The sequence below is a fragment of the Solanum pennellii genome, chromosome 5 (genome assembly GCF_001406875.1).
Source record: "Solanum pennellii chromosome 5, SPENNV200".
NCBI classification, from domain to species: Eukaryota; Viridiplantae; Streptophyta; class Magnoliopsida; order Solanales; family Solanaceae; genus Solanum; species Solanum pennellii.
In genome coordinates, this window is record NC_028641.1 from 8,514,835 (window position 1) to 8,529,042 (window position 14,208).

The window sequence follows — 14,208 nt, forward strand, 5'->3', positions numbered from 1 at the left end:
AATTGCAGCTTAAGATCATTCCTTGTTTGAGTAATTAATTGAACACTACTTCCAGTCACTAGTAGATCATCAACATATACTAGAACAATCACTATATCTCCTGCAACTACTTTAGTGAATAAAGAGTAGTCAAAGTGACTTTGAGAGAACCCAAGCTGAACCAATGCATTTGTTAGCTTCTTGTTCCATTGTCGTGGAGCCTGTTTCAGCCCATACAATGACTTATGGAGTTTGCAGACATGATGAGTTCCCCCCTTGCCTGCAAAACCAGAAGGAATTTCCATGTAAACCTCCTCAAGTAAGTCACCATGCAAAAATGCATTGTGTACATCCATCTGAAAAACAGGCCAGCCTTTGGTAGCAGCAATAGCAACAATAGACCATACAGTAACCATCTTGGCAACAGGAGAAAATGTTTCATTGTAGTCTAACCCCTCTTGTTGACTGAATCCCTTAGCAACCAGGCGTGCCTTATATCTCTCCACAGCACCTGAGGCAGTGTATTTGACCTTAAAGATCCACTTACAGCCAATGACATGTTTACCAGGAGGCAATGGTACGATACTCCATGTGGCATTATCTTCTAATGCTTGAATTTCAGCTTTCATAGCAGCAATCCACTTAGGGTCCTGAGCAGCCTCATGATATGTAGTTGGTTCAATGATAGCAGAGTAAGAAGATAAGGCTGCACAAAATGATGTTGAAAGATGATCATATCCTAGAACCTGAGATAAAGGATAGCAGCAATTGGCATTACCATGTCCTTTACTAATGTAGTCACTCATCCAAACAGGTGGTTTATGAGGTCTAGAAGATCTTCTTACTTCAGGTACAGACACATGTGAAGGAGATGCTGAGGATACTGGATGTGTAGAAGAACTTGAAGAAGAGCAGCTCTCAACACTAGGTGAGGTAGGTACAACAACTGTAGAAGTAGAAGTAGATTCTGTAGAAGACTGCAACTGTGGCTCTAATACAGGAAACAAAGGATGTACATCTGTAGACAATTGATGAAATGGAAAAATATCTTCATGAAAGACTATGTCTCTGCTCACACAGAATACTTTGGTGCTAAGATCATACATGATGTAGCCTTTTTTTGTTGATGAATAACCAAGAAAAACAGCAGGATTGGCTCTAGGAGCAAACTTATCTACTTTGCGAACTTGAGTAACATATCCTAAGCAGCCAAATACTCTCATATGATCCAAAGAAGGAGACTGCTTGTATAGAACCTCAAATGAAGATTTACCCTTAAGAACTGAAGAGGGCAATCTATTGATAATATATGTAGCAGTAGTAACACACTCTCCCCAAAACCTCAAAGGAACTCTGGCTTGAAATCTGAGAGCTCTTGCAACCTCCAATATGTGTCTATGTCTCCTCTCAGCAACACCATTCTGTTGAGGAGTAAATACACAAGAAATTTGATGAACAATCCCTAAGGATTGTAACAAGGAATTCATGGATGAGTTAAAAAATTCACAGCCATTGTCTGTCCTAAAGTACTTGACAGAGGAATTGTAGATGTTTTTAACCATAACAAGAAATGAAGACACTGCAGCAATGACATCTGACTTGGTAGGTAACAGAAATAACCACATATATCTAGAGTAATCATCAACAAGAGTCAAGAAGTATCTCTTTCCATTATAGGTAGGAACTCTATATGGCCCCCAAACATCACCATGTACAAGATGAAAACAAGTAGTAGTCATAGATGTACTGAAAGGAAATGGTTTTCTAGTCTGTTTAGCTAATGGACAGATGCTACAATCAGAGATAGAATCACATTTCAATGAGTTACAAGTTCTTATTTTCTTCATGACAGCAGCTGGAATATGCCCAAGTCTCATATGCCATATAGAGGCAGTTAGTGTCTTGTTTTGAGTAACATTTGTTGCAACTGGTTGCCTTGAAATGTGCTTGGTATCTACACCAATTATTTCCCTAGTTTGAGAAGGAGTTGACTGTGAACCAGGTTTGTTAGCATTGAAGATGTATAACCCATTCTTCTCTCTACCAATCCCCTTCACCTGTCCACTGAAGGGATCCTGAAAAACACAGAAGTCAGGATAGAAAAGTACTGCCCACCTCAATTCCTTGGTTAATTGAGATACAGACAATAGATTGTATTGGAACTCTGGTATATACAACACATTAGAAATGTGTGGAGTGTGAGGTAGGATAACTGAGGATCCTATATGATGCACATTAGCTAGCCTTCCTGTTGGCAAGTGAACCTTAGTATCATCACAGTGTGACACATCTCTAGAAGTAATTAACATGTGTAGAGAATTGACCATATGATTTGATGCCCCTGAATCTACAATCCAGTACCCTGCATCATCAGATTTGGTCATACCTGCTGCCATAGCTGAATGTTTGCCCTCATTAGAGTCAAGTAGTTGCAAAATTTTGCTGTATTGATCTTTGGTAAACTGAGGTAGTCCAGGTATCATCTCATTTGAATCCTGGCTAAGCTCTCCACCTTGTTGCAATTTTGAAGTTCCTGCAAAATTAACAGAAGAACTAGCAGTACCACCATTTACCTTGCTAGTTTTATCACCACCAGATCCAGATGTGTCTCTTGTAGATTGATTTTCAGCACCAAGTCTTTTCTTAGGCTTATAGTCTGCTGGATATCCATTCAGTTTGTAACAGGCATTCCTAGTATGACCTCGAATGTGACAGAAATCACAAATAACATCTCCTCTCCTAGATCTGTTGTTGTAAGATCCAGATGAGTAATGGCTTGGTGAAGAACCTGGACCTCCTCGACCTCCTCCTGGGTAGTTGCTGCCATTTCTACCAGTGTGAGTACTGCTAAACAATGCCATTCCCTCTGAGTTCTCAACACTAGGTGAAGATGTTAAAGACCTTCTACTTTCTTCAGAGAGAATCATGGCATATGCCTTGTTAATGGAAGGTATTGGTGTCATCATCATAATTTGATTACTAGACTGAGAGTAGGACTCATTTAGCCCCATCAAAAACTGAAGAAGCCTCTGATAATCAAAGTGTTCCATATATTTTTTCGATTCAGTGCATGAGCAACTTGGACAAGGCATCAATGCATCAAATTCAGCCCACAACTCCCTCATTTTAGAGAAATAACTGGAAACTGAAGAAACTCTTTGAGATAAGGTAGCTAGTTGCTTATGAAGATAGAAAATACGAGATCCATTCACTTTATCAAATCTCTCTTGAAGATCAGACCAGACCTTGTAGGCACTAGTTGCATACACAATTCCACTTAGTAATTCAGTGCTAACTGAATTCATAATCCATGATAAGACTATAGCATTGCACTTTTCCCACAAATCATGTAATGTAGTATCAAACTTCTCTATAGGACATTTACCAGTTACAAATCCTAACTTACTTTTGCCAAGCAGGCTAATACGCATCGAACTACTCCACAAAGCATAGTTTTCTGGACCAGTCAACTTAATAGAGATTAAGGAACTACCTGGAGTGTCACACGATTGAAGAAACAATGGATGATGTTGATCGATTGTCATCACATTGTTAGTCGAGTTACCTCCAGCAGCATTATCAGATTCAGTGAGAGTTGGCATAGTTCTGATTTTGTTCAAACTTTACAAAACGATGCAGAGGAAGATGAACCTGATGATTGTAGATAAACGGGGGAAAAAAAAGAAAAAAAAAGGAGAGAAACAGAGGATGAAATTACGCAGTGTGATGCTCTGATACCATGTTGATCTTCATGATCTGCAGCTTAGAAGAAACAAAAGTATTTGCAGTTGAGAGCTTTAGAGAAAGAGAAGTTTTGAGGAAGAAGATATTATTGATTGTGTGCTTCATCACCTCCATGTGATCTATACTTATACACTCATTAATTAACTAAGAATCTTCTAGAACTAATCTGTAACTAACTAACTGTAAATTAACTAACTAACTAAGTAGTAATCAGCTGTTAGTCAGCTCTACACTAATCTTCTGTTTCAACAGTTTTCATAGTATAAACTGTAAAGACGTCAAGAATTTATTCAAAATTTGGAGATCCTACTCATAATTCCCTTTTAGACATTTTACATAGAAAAATGTGAATGTTACTTCCCTGTTTATCATAATTTCTATTTTTAGAGTTAAATTATAAAAATTTTGACTAATATTTTAAGATGTATTTTTTCATTATATTAATATGAAAAAATTATAATTTATAGTATTTTTCATATAGTTTTAGAATATCTAATTTTTTAAAATATCGAATTAATGTGATCTAATTTACCTTTAAAATTAGTCAAATTCACTTTCGATAAGCGCAACATGACAAACATTTCTGGACTGATGAAGTATATTAAAAAAAACCATTTTTCATATGGAAATTCACTAAAACGAGCCAGAAGCAATATTGAGTAGCTAGAGAGAGTAAGTGTCCGTTTAGATTAATTTATAAGTTGGTCAAATATATTTTTAAGTCAATTTTTAATTTCTGAAAATGTTTGATAAATATAAAAAATAATTTAAAATAAATCAAAAACAACTTCAAAAAGTCATAAATCAAAAGTAGGACTCTCTCTATTTTTTATTTTTGATTTAAAAATCATTTTAATTTGATTTTATATTTTTAACTTAATACTTATTTTTTAAGTCATTCCAAGCATACACTAAAAAGTCACATGCAACTTTAAGTGTTAATTGTGATAGAATAATTAATGAGTTGTAAACATATTTCCTTTATAAATGTCTTTACATATTGAAGTTTTTTTGATTCATACTAGATTTTAGACTAATTTTTAAATTCACGATATATACTTCAAATTAATTATTTGTTGATAAATTCTGAATTAATATTTAAGTTAAATTATATAATTTAAATAAAATTAAATTATATTTGATCTGTTTGTTAAGTTAACAATATGAGTTCAACCCATGCTCTTCAAAGTTCAAGGTCCTCTAAATTGCTTGAAGATCAAAATAACCTCAAAACCCTAACTGAACACATATAAAAGGTCTTTCTAAGATCAGAAGAAACAAGAGGAAGATTATTTTTGATGTATAATCTAGGAGGTACTTGTTCCTTATCTTTTATGTATTTTTAAAAAAACAGTAAGAATGATTATTTTTAATATATAATCAATTGATCATATTAGCTTCTCCACTTGCTTCGTTTCTAATTTATTAACAACTCGTTCTTCCTCTTTTTATCAATGGTTACTAATCAAGGTCAAATACAGTTATAGTTGAAAGAGTTTTAGAAGGGGGACAAGCTCCTTACGGCTCTTAATTTTTTCCTAACAACTTTCGATCTTTAAAAAATTTAATATTTAATTTTTATTAAATTCAATTTTCTTATATACTTAATTTTTCAAGCATTTAGAATCAATAACTCTTCAATTTGTTTTATTTTATATATATTTTAAAATAGTCATTCTGTTCAATAGTAAACTTCAAAAGTCAAAACCACACACTTCAAATAATTGAAGGTTAAATTTGTATAATCAAATAACACATGAATTAAGTACGAAATTATGCAATAAGAAATCGATTAAATTGTTATCTCCACTTATTACCACGATCTCTGTATTAAATAGACAAAAAGTTATTTTATTTCATACCCAACAACAATAATTATAATAGTAATAAATAATACATCTCTAGAAAAATTAGGGGCCTCAATTTTTTGCTTTAGTGGCCTTATGATCGAGACGGCGGTGCTGGTTCGTAACAACACTGGACACAGTCTGGGGGATTCACCTCTATGTTGCAGTTACAACAAGCTACTGTGCATTTGTTGATGCAAGCTGCAAATACAAAATCATTCGTAAATATAAAAAGAAATTGAAGGAAAAAAACAATGAGATTAAAAAAATGTGTATTATTAATCAGAAACGACTCAAGCTAATTAGTGATCTAAAGTAAATTATATAATTTATTTGTAATGAGTGTAAGTTGTTAGAATAATACGTTGAACAATAATATCTAGTGCTCGTCCATGTTGTAAACGGCTGACAACAAGTGATTGTTGCTCATTTTCTCTACCCTCAACTTCAACACAAGTTGTTGAGACTAACAAACAAAAAACAAAATGATTGTGAAATTTTTTGTCATTGTTTTGAAAATCTAGAAAATAAAAAATCAAGAAATAATGGCTTATACTGTTGAAGATTTTTTTATTTAATAAGATCAGATTACTTTTATATATATATATATATAAAGAAGTTGTGTTTGTAAAACTAATAGAAAATCACCTAAGGGAAGTTGGTAAACATTGCATATAAGCTAAGTAAGAACAAATAAATATTTTTCCTTAATTATACATCATCTATTATCTTTTTGGATGGATTTTATATCACTAACTAAAAATTTTACAAACTTAAAACTTTTTTAGTCATAATATATTCACATGATACTAATAAGATTAATTAAAAATATTTATTAATTTTGTTTTTATTTTAGACAATGCTAGTATATCCAAAGAACAAGAAGAAAATAGGTAAGTTAATGAAAAGGAGAATAAAATAGACATTTGAAATTTTAGCCAAGAAAGTTAGTTTTATTAGATCCGCCTCCTCTCTGAATTTAAAAACTTTTTGTAACACGTTGCATAAATAAAAATTGATGGCTAAAATTTATTGATCATTAAAATAAAATTCTAATTATGATTTCGATAATTAATATTTAATAAAAATAATAGTAATGCAACAAATCCATAAGCATAGTAAAATAAATATATTATAAAAGCTTTTCACTTTTCTAAATTTTCTTCCTACGAGTATTTATGTTCTGTTTTTTTTTCTTTTTTTAAATTGAGATAGTTTTAGATTGCAATTTTGAACCTTCTCTTTAAAAGTGGTTATCACAAAAATACTCGCAGGAAAAAAAATAGAAAAACAGAAAATATTTTATAATATATTTAGGACAAAAACAGAAGATAATACTAGTAAGAAAAAATTTAGAAAAAAAAAGAATTTTTGTAATAATATATTTATGAACAAGATAATATATTCTATGATTGAGATATTTCTTTTTTATAAAATACTAATTATCTAAATTATATTTAAAATTTTATTTTAATCAATTAAATCTTAGCCATTAATTCTTATATGTGTCATGTGTCTTACATCCAAGCAAGAACTAAGGAAACTCATTTCATATTAATAATACTGTAGTAAAATAATTTTAAATTACATATTTAAAGTGTTATTTATTTTTATTTTTAAAAAATAATAATTTGGATGGAAGTAGGAACTTTTCAATAATATATCTTTAGTATTATATTATATTAAAAGATAATTACAAATAATAAAGTGATATCATAAAAATAATATTAAAATAACCAAAAAATGAAATAGAGAAGTTGGAGAACTATTATGAAGGAGTTGGGAATCAACATAAGCCACAAAAATATAAAAGTAACTAAAATAAGTCACTATTTTAGTAAGTAACTAAAATAAGCTTAGTAGAAAAAAAAGTTTCACTATATCCAATTTTCTAACTTTTTCGTTACTATCATAACATTTATTTTTATTATTTAACGGAACTTTTTATTCCACTTTATAAAGTGGAACTTTTAATAAGTTACCTTTTCATCTTCATCTTCACCTTCTCTCCCTTTCCTTTTCATGGCTTCCAAAAAAAAAATTCACTTTGAAGATGGTCCCAATCCGACAATTTGAAGCGGCCCCACACTACACAAATCGAAATTTTGGAGTAGCACAACCCAACAACATACAACTCATATTCGTTGCTTTAGGTGCAAAAATAGGTAAGATTGCAGCCTTGTACTTGTAGGAGAATTTTATCTTTTTTAGAATGTGGTTTTGGTTTGATTTACTTTCAACCTTATACTTAATTTAGTTTTGGTTAGGAAGGCATCTAAATTCATTGATAGAAAACTTAAGGTTTACACGTCCTACAAAAGTTTCAATGGTAACACTACTTCAAAATCATATGAAAATAAAATAAAATAAATTAAGAAGCAGAATATCGTAAAATACAAGACAAAATAAAAGTATCTATGTCATAAAGTACACAAAAATTCATCTTTTTGTCTAGCTTTAAGTTGAAACATTTTTTGATTATTTTTTTCTTTTCAAAAAAATATCAACAAATCTTGCATAATTTTCCCACATGGTGGATGTTATTGTTTGACAATTTCTACACCAATATGTGTCTTGACAATCAACATACAATTGATTACTATTCCAGGATTGAAGTGTTTCAAAGCTTCCATGAACCTCGGCAACTCGGCAAAAGAACACTCCCATGTACCATAGACTTTTTCAAAAGCCTGCTTGCGATCAAGATAGGCTTTTCTTTTACTTACTGAAATGTCATATGCTTTAAGAATAACTGTTTGACAGTCTTTGATGGGAAACCTGAAATTAATAATAATATTAATTATCAAATAAAAAATAAATATTTCCTTATTAAATAAAAATCATCTAGGGATAAAATAGTACATTGGCGTTCTTTCTATATCAACACGGAGGACGTTAGCAATCATCTCAACATCCAAGTTGAAATGCCCTTCGCGGCACGTACCCATATCACATGTATGTTCTTTAATGTATCTTTCAACTTTCCACATGTTAGTATGTTTATCAATAAAAGAAGTCAACCTAAATCGACATTCTTGTTCTACACGCCTGCAAACAAGTTGCCATGATTTCTTTGTTGATTTAATAACAAAGCACTCCCTTGCTATCTTCAAATGTAGAAGTTTAACTGCTCTTTGCAACTGCTTCTTTGAATTGAATAACATGTCTTTTTTCAATATAAATAGCATCATTCATGAAATCTTCTGGTTCATGCCACGTACGTTGTGATGTATATTCATCATGTGTATCACCAAAGATATCTGGACCATCCGAGAGATGATCAAGATAGGAATTTCATTATTACGAAACGGACTCATGGACATTGGTCTTGGCGATTGATTGGGAGTCAAAAAATCATCATCACTAGATGATGCCTCAAATGGAACATTATCTCCTGATTTCTCAGCATTAGGCAAATCATCACTATCACTAGCTGAAGGTGAGCCGTAATTAGGAAGGTCACGATCATCGATATTCACAGGATCAATGGGCTCATCTTGTGTAGTATTTTCCCTATATATGTAAAAAGTATATAAATATTTGGCTGATGCAATTAACTTACTCAAATAAAAAAACAAGTGTAAGACATAGCGATATTCATCTGCATCAAAAGTAGGCGAGACATGAAAATTTGAGGATGTCCCAATATTTTTCGTCATTTTAAAGTGTGAGGACTGACCAAAATAATTATTTAGTCCATAACTTGGAGCAATATCCCTATCTTGATGAGGTAAACCGCTACAAAATATATAATAATAAGAATTAATAAATAATATAAATTAATAAATAATTGACAAAATCAACAAACAATAATTGAAATATAATAATTGAGCATTACCGATCACTATCATTGATAGTTTTGTTTAAATCAAAAGCATATCGGCCGGTAAGAGTATTTTGATTATGAGCCATTTTAGGAAAATCAGTAGATTGAGTTATCGGAAATCGATCAATGCTATTACGATTTTCTAATTAGGGATGAACATCGACTGATAAAGGAGAATGTTGTTGGCTAATCTTAGGCTCCTTCCTAACATAGATTTCAAGTAATGTTAACTTGATTTGATCTATATAGTCATTTGGAACCCTCAAAAAGTCAGTCAACGATTCGTCATTATAGATATCCACTCTCCAAAATTTACTTGTCCTTGTGATAAAAATGAAGTAGGGTATTTTCCGACTATAATCAAATTATAATTGTACTGTTTATACTCATTCTTTTATAAATTGATGAAATAAATTTATGATATCGGACATTTATTGGATATTTAGCATTGTGTTTGGGAGGACAATTATAATAAACGGTATTTTCGTCATGTATAATTTCGCCATCCCAATAAATTAAAACTTTAACTTTAGGTGTAGAAGACATTTTTTTTAGATTGAAATGAACAAATATAGAAGACTTTATGTTGTAGGTGCTATCAACTATGTATAAACGTCCTTAAATAGGTTTTTCAGAATAAAAAAATAAAAAAACGTATGAAATATTTTTTCCGTTTTAATGACATATCAAATCAATATAATTTATATGACAACACTGAAAAAGCTTCTTCAAGACGTGAAAAATATTCTTCTTATAAAGTGTAATAAAAAGTTCTACTTTATAAAGTGGATAAAAAGTTCCATTTTATAAAATGGAATAAAAAGTTTCACTTTATAAAGTGGAAGAAAAAACTCCACTTTATAAAGTGTAAGAAAAAGTTTCCGTTATATATTAAAAATAAACGTTATGAAACTAACGGAAAACGTTTAGATTATTGGATATAGTGAAACTTTTTCTTCCACTAAGCTTATTTTAGTTATTTACTAAAATAGTGGCTTATTTTGATTACTTTTATATTTTTGTGGCTTATTTTGGTTCCCAACTCATTATGAAGAGAGTAATATGGAGAGAGATTGGAAAGAACATTCTCTATTTATTCTCAAAATATAAAAAATAGAGAGTAAAATAGAGATAAATTGGAGATTGTTATGTCTAAACATAAGATAGTCAACCAATAAAAATAATATAATTTTTTTTAAATTTATACTTAATAAAATAATTTATGCTTCACAAATATTCACAACTTATATTTTTATCATAATTTCATTTTTTAAAATTAAGTACATAATAAATTACTCCATATATTGAAACAATAGCAATTTAAGTTTGCTACTACTGAATAATGGGTATGAAGAATTTGGACCACTCAAATTTTGGACCAATTTTTTTTCCTAAGCCTTTTTGCCCTTTTCTTGAACAGCTTAAGAAATAAAAATAGGCAGTAAAGATTTTATTTTATTTTATTAAAAATAAAAGAATTGGTCTCCATTCTATCATTCCCCTCTCTTCCTTTTCCATTAGATACCAATAAAAAATGTATTGTTCAAGTGAGATTTATTATTATAGGTAGAAGGGAAAATCTTGTTTTAATTCTACAATTTTAGCTTTCAAGCAAATCATCAATGGGTTCACTTACTACAAACAACTTCTTGAAGTTCACTACTATTGTCACTCCCTGTAAGTACTTTTCCTTTCATGGAATATGGTGATATCTTCCTCAAGCTCTCCATGTCCAATTGTATTTCTTCTCTTCAAATTTGTTTGATGTAGTCTGACTTGACAAAGAAAGAAATAACTTTAAAATTTGTGATCTATGATAAATTATAAATGTTTGTGTGGCTATAAATCAATTCACCAAGTGTAAAAACATTTCTCTAGTTAAATTATTAATTCCTCTATTTTTATTTATATGCGCACCATTTTAGACTTTACGTCCTTACTTAAAAAGAAACTAAGTAAGTTTACTATACAGTATAGTAGTCTTAATTAGTATTTTGTTGAAGTTGAGTTTTCAGTAAATGAACATAAATCAATTTATTTTGATAATGAAATTGACCGATAAACATGAATTAATCATTTAGTTTTCTAATGTCAGACAAATTTCATACTTCCAAGAATAAAACAGGAAGAATGGTGTTATTTGTGTATTGATTTTGTGAAATGAAAAGTACTTCATGTTCATTTTTACTTGATACACTCATTAAGAAAATAATTATTGATATGGGTATTTTACGACATTATTAAATGATGTTTAGTATTAGGTCTTGGAAGCTAATTCAGAGAATAAGTATTTAATGTTGAGGTAAAAGATGGAAAAAATAATTGTTTTACCTTTATAAATATTGTTTGATGTTCTATCAGGTAGGAAGTTTGGTGATCCCAACTGCTCACCAAGGTCTGTATCCCCTATATTGTGCTATGTAAGTTCTAAAAAACATGAATTTTGTGGTTCACTTGAACTCGGGGTTAATTTCACGTATGATCACGAAACATTATACAACTATGTTTTGTCACATTTGACTAAAGTTTCAACTAAAGATAGTATGTGACTTTATTTTTATAGTTGGTAAATTTTAGTGATCATATGTGAAATTAACCTCCTTGAACTCGTTTTAAGAATTGCTGACTATGTTTACTATACTAAGTACAGGGGTTTAAAGCCAATGTAAGGGCATTTGCTAGTCAGAAGTCGGTAAAGAAATCGAGGAAAAAAGGGAAAACAGAGAAAAGGGATACTGCAATACCTGATAAGTATATGTTAAGTGATGATGTTAATCCAGATTATGTTGTAGATAACAAGAATGCATCTCCTCTTGACATTTCCGAGGCTGGGACTTCTGTACCGATGATCCCATCTAGAGGTTCTGTGCTTAAGGCATGCATAATCACTTCTGGTTTAATAGGTCTTCTAGGCGTTGTAATTAGAGAGGTAAACTTTCTCCCTCAGCTCTTCAAAGTTTTCTCATGAACTTGAGTGTGTTACTGCTTTTTGAAGGACACAAATACAGTGATATGCTTACACTTCAGAGTGATGTGTTCATATGGTGAATTCGACTTAGACTATGCTTCAACTTAGATTGTGTATTTGACGGTTTTGCAGGGCTCTCATGTTGCATCAACAGGAGGATTGCCTATTGTTGACTGTTCTGTCGAAATACCATGTAAAACCTTACAAGTTTTCTTGTAGTTTTGGTATTTCTTGTAACTGCAAACCACATTCCTATTACACCATGGACCTGTCATGGAAAATTCTTTCTCTTTGCAATGGTGAACTGTTGGACGTCTTAACTGTTTTCAAAGAAAAGAAAAGCTATTTTCAACTTCTCATTTCTGCTTCGTCTTATCAGTTATAGCATAAAGGGTGTTCGTGTTGATAGTTCTCTCTACAGTGACTTTCCAGATGTGGCATCTTGAGTTGATTACTGGATTGGTCATACTGGTATCCTCTTGTCGGTACTTATTACTCAAGACCTGGCCAGATTTCGCCGAGTCTAGTGAAGCAGCAAATAGCCAGGTAGGTACATATTCTCATACTTTGTTTGGTTGGATCAAAGGGCTGGCTAGTTTGCGCTATTTTCTTTGTGAAGAAAAAACAAGTTCCATTTCAGGTGTTGAGTTCACTTGAACCTTTGGATTACTTAGTGGTATCACTTCTTCCAGGCATTAGTGAGGTACGCGTACAAGTTTTTCATGTGTTTATCACATATGTTACTTGTTGGATGAGTTACTGATTTTGAAATTTCAGAACTGATTTCAAGATTGTATGGGTATGTCAATGACGCAGGAGGTTCTCTTCCGTGGTGCATTGCTACCACTTTTTGGCATCCATTGGCAGAGTGTTGTGGCAACTGCTTCCATATTTGGGATATTACACTTGGGCAGTGGTCGGAGATACTCCTTTGCTGTCTGGTATTTGTTAACACTTATGCTCAAACTGTTGTGTGATATGAAACATGAAATGTGATGCTCAGGAAGAGTGAGACTATTCTAATTTCAGGGCCACATTTGTTGGGATAGTGTATGGTTATGCTACAATTTCATCATCAACTGTTGTTGTGCCAATGGCTGCTCATGCTGTAAATAATCTAGTAGGAGGCATCATATGGCGCTACACATCAAATTCCTCAAAATAGATTGGTAACTTCTTTTGCACTAACCATGAAAGTTGTCTACAGAGTTTGTATGAAAGTTGTGACTTTCTTTTCTGAAACTCCTAAACAGTATCAGCTTCTATTTCTTGATTTTGCCATGGCTATATGTGTTACAAGTTTTTTTCTCTTTTTCATTGTCATTGTCATTGTAGCTTTCAAATTTTTGACATTTTATGAATGAATCTGTATTTTTAGCATGCAGGAACAAATGCAAAGTAGCTTGCTGTAATTGCAACATAGAGATCTGCACCTAATGAAGACTCACAAGTTAAAAGAGTCATTTGGAATTCCTTTGATATACTGTAATCCCACGATTGAGATCTGGATAGAGTAAGTGTACCCATACTTTAGTCGTAATGGTGTAGATATTTTAAAAAATTTATTACTAGTTTTAAAGGTGAAGCTTCACCATATCAAGCTTGACATATTGCACAAGACACTGGAGGGGTGCTAAATTTCGTCCAACCTACATTTCTATACATGTTTCTTGTGAAATCACCAAACACCTGTAAAGCGCGGAATAAAGTAAAGAACACAAGATTTTTACGCGAAAAATCACACAGCTCAACTCTAGCTTGAAGCAAAATGTTTCTCAACCAAGCAACCTACAAAAGCTTCTAAATAAGCATATTACGAGTTCAAGTCAGAACTTGTTAGGAAT

The 14,208-nt window shown here is 31.7% G+C and overlaps 1 protein-coding gene across 2 annotated transcripts; it reads left to right on the forward strand.

Moving 5' to 3' along the window:
- Positions 1-10,843: 10,843 nt before the first annotated feature.
- On the forward strand, positions 10,844-13,984 carry LOC107020280. Of its 2 annotated transcripts, none has more exons than XM_015220567.2 (9): positions 10,844-11,073; positions 11,758-11,816; positions 12,047-12,325; positions 12,497-12,557; positions 12,786-12,910; positions 13,005-13,067; positions 13,181-13,305; positions 13,394-13,533; positions 13,743-13,984. In XM_015220567.2, the coding sequence occupies exons 1-8, from the start codon at positions 11,019-11,021 to the stop codon at positions 13,527-13,529; spliced, it is 903 nt and encodes a 300-aa protein (XP_015076053.1). In that variant the 5' UTR covers positions 10,844-11,018; the 3' UTR covers positions 13,530-13,533; positions 13,743-13,984. The 2 variants fall into 2 exon arrangements, with proteins under 2 accessions (XP_015076053.1, XP_015076054.1); XM_015220568.2 differs by having other exon boundaries at positions 13,750-13,984.
- Positions 13,985-14,208: the final 224 nt, after the last annotated feature.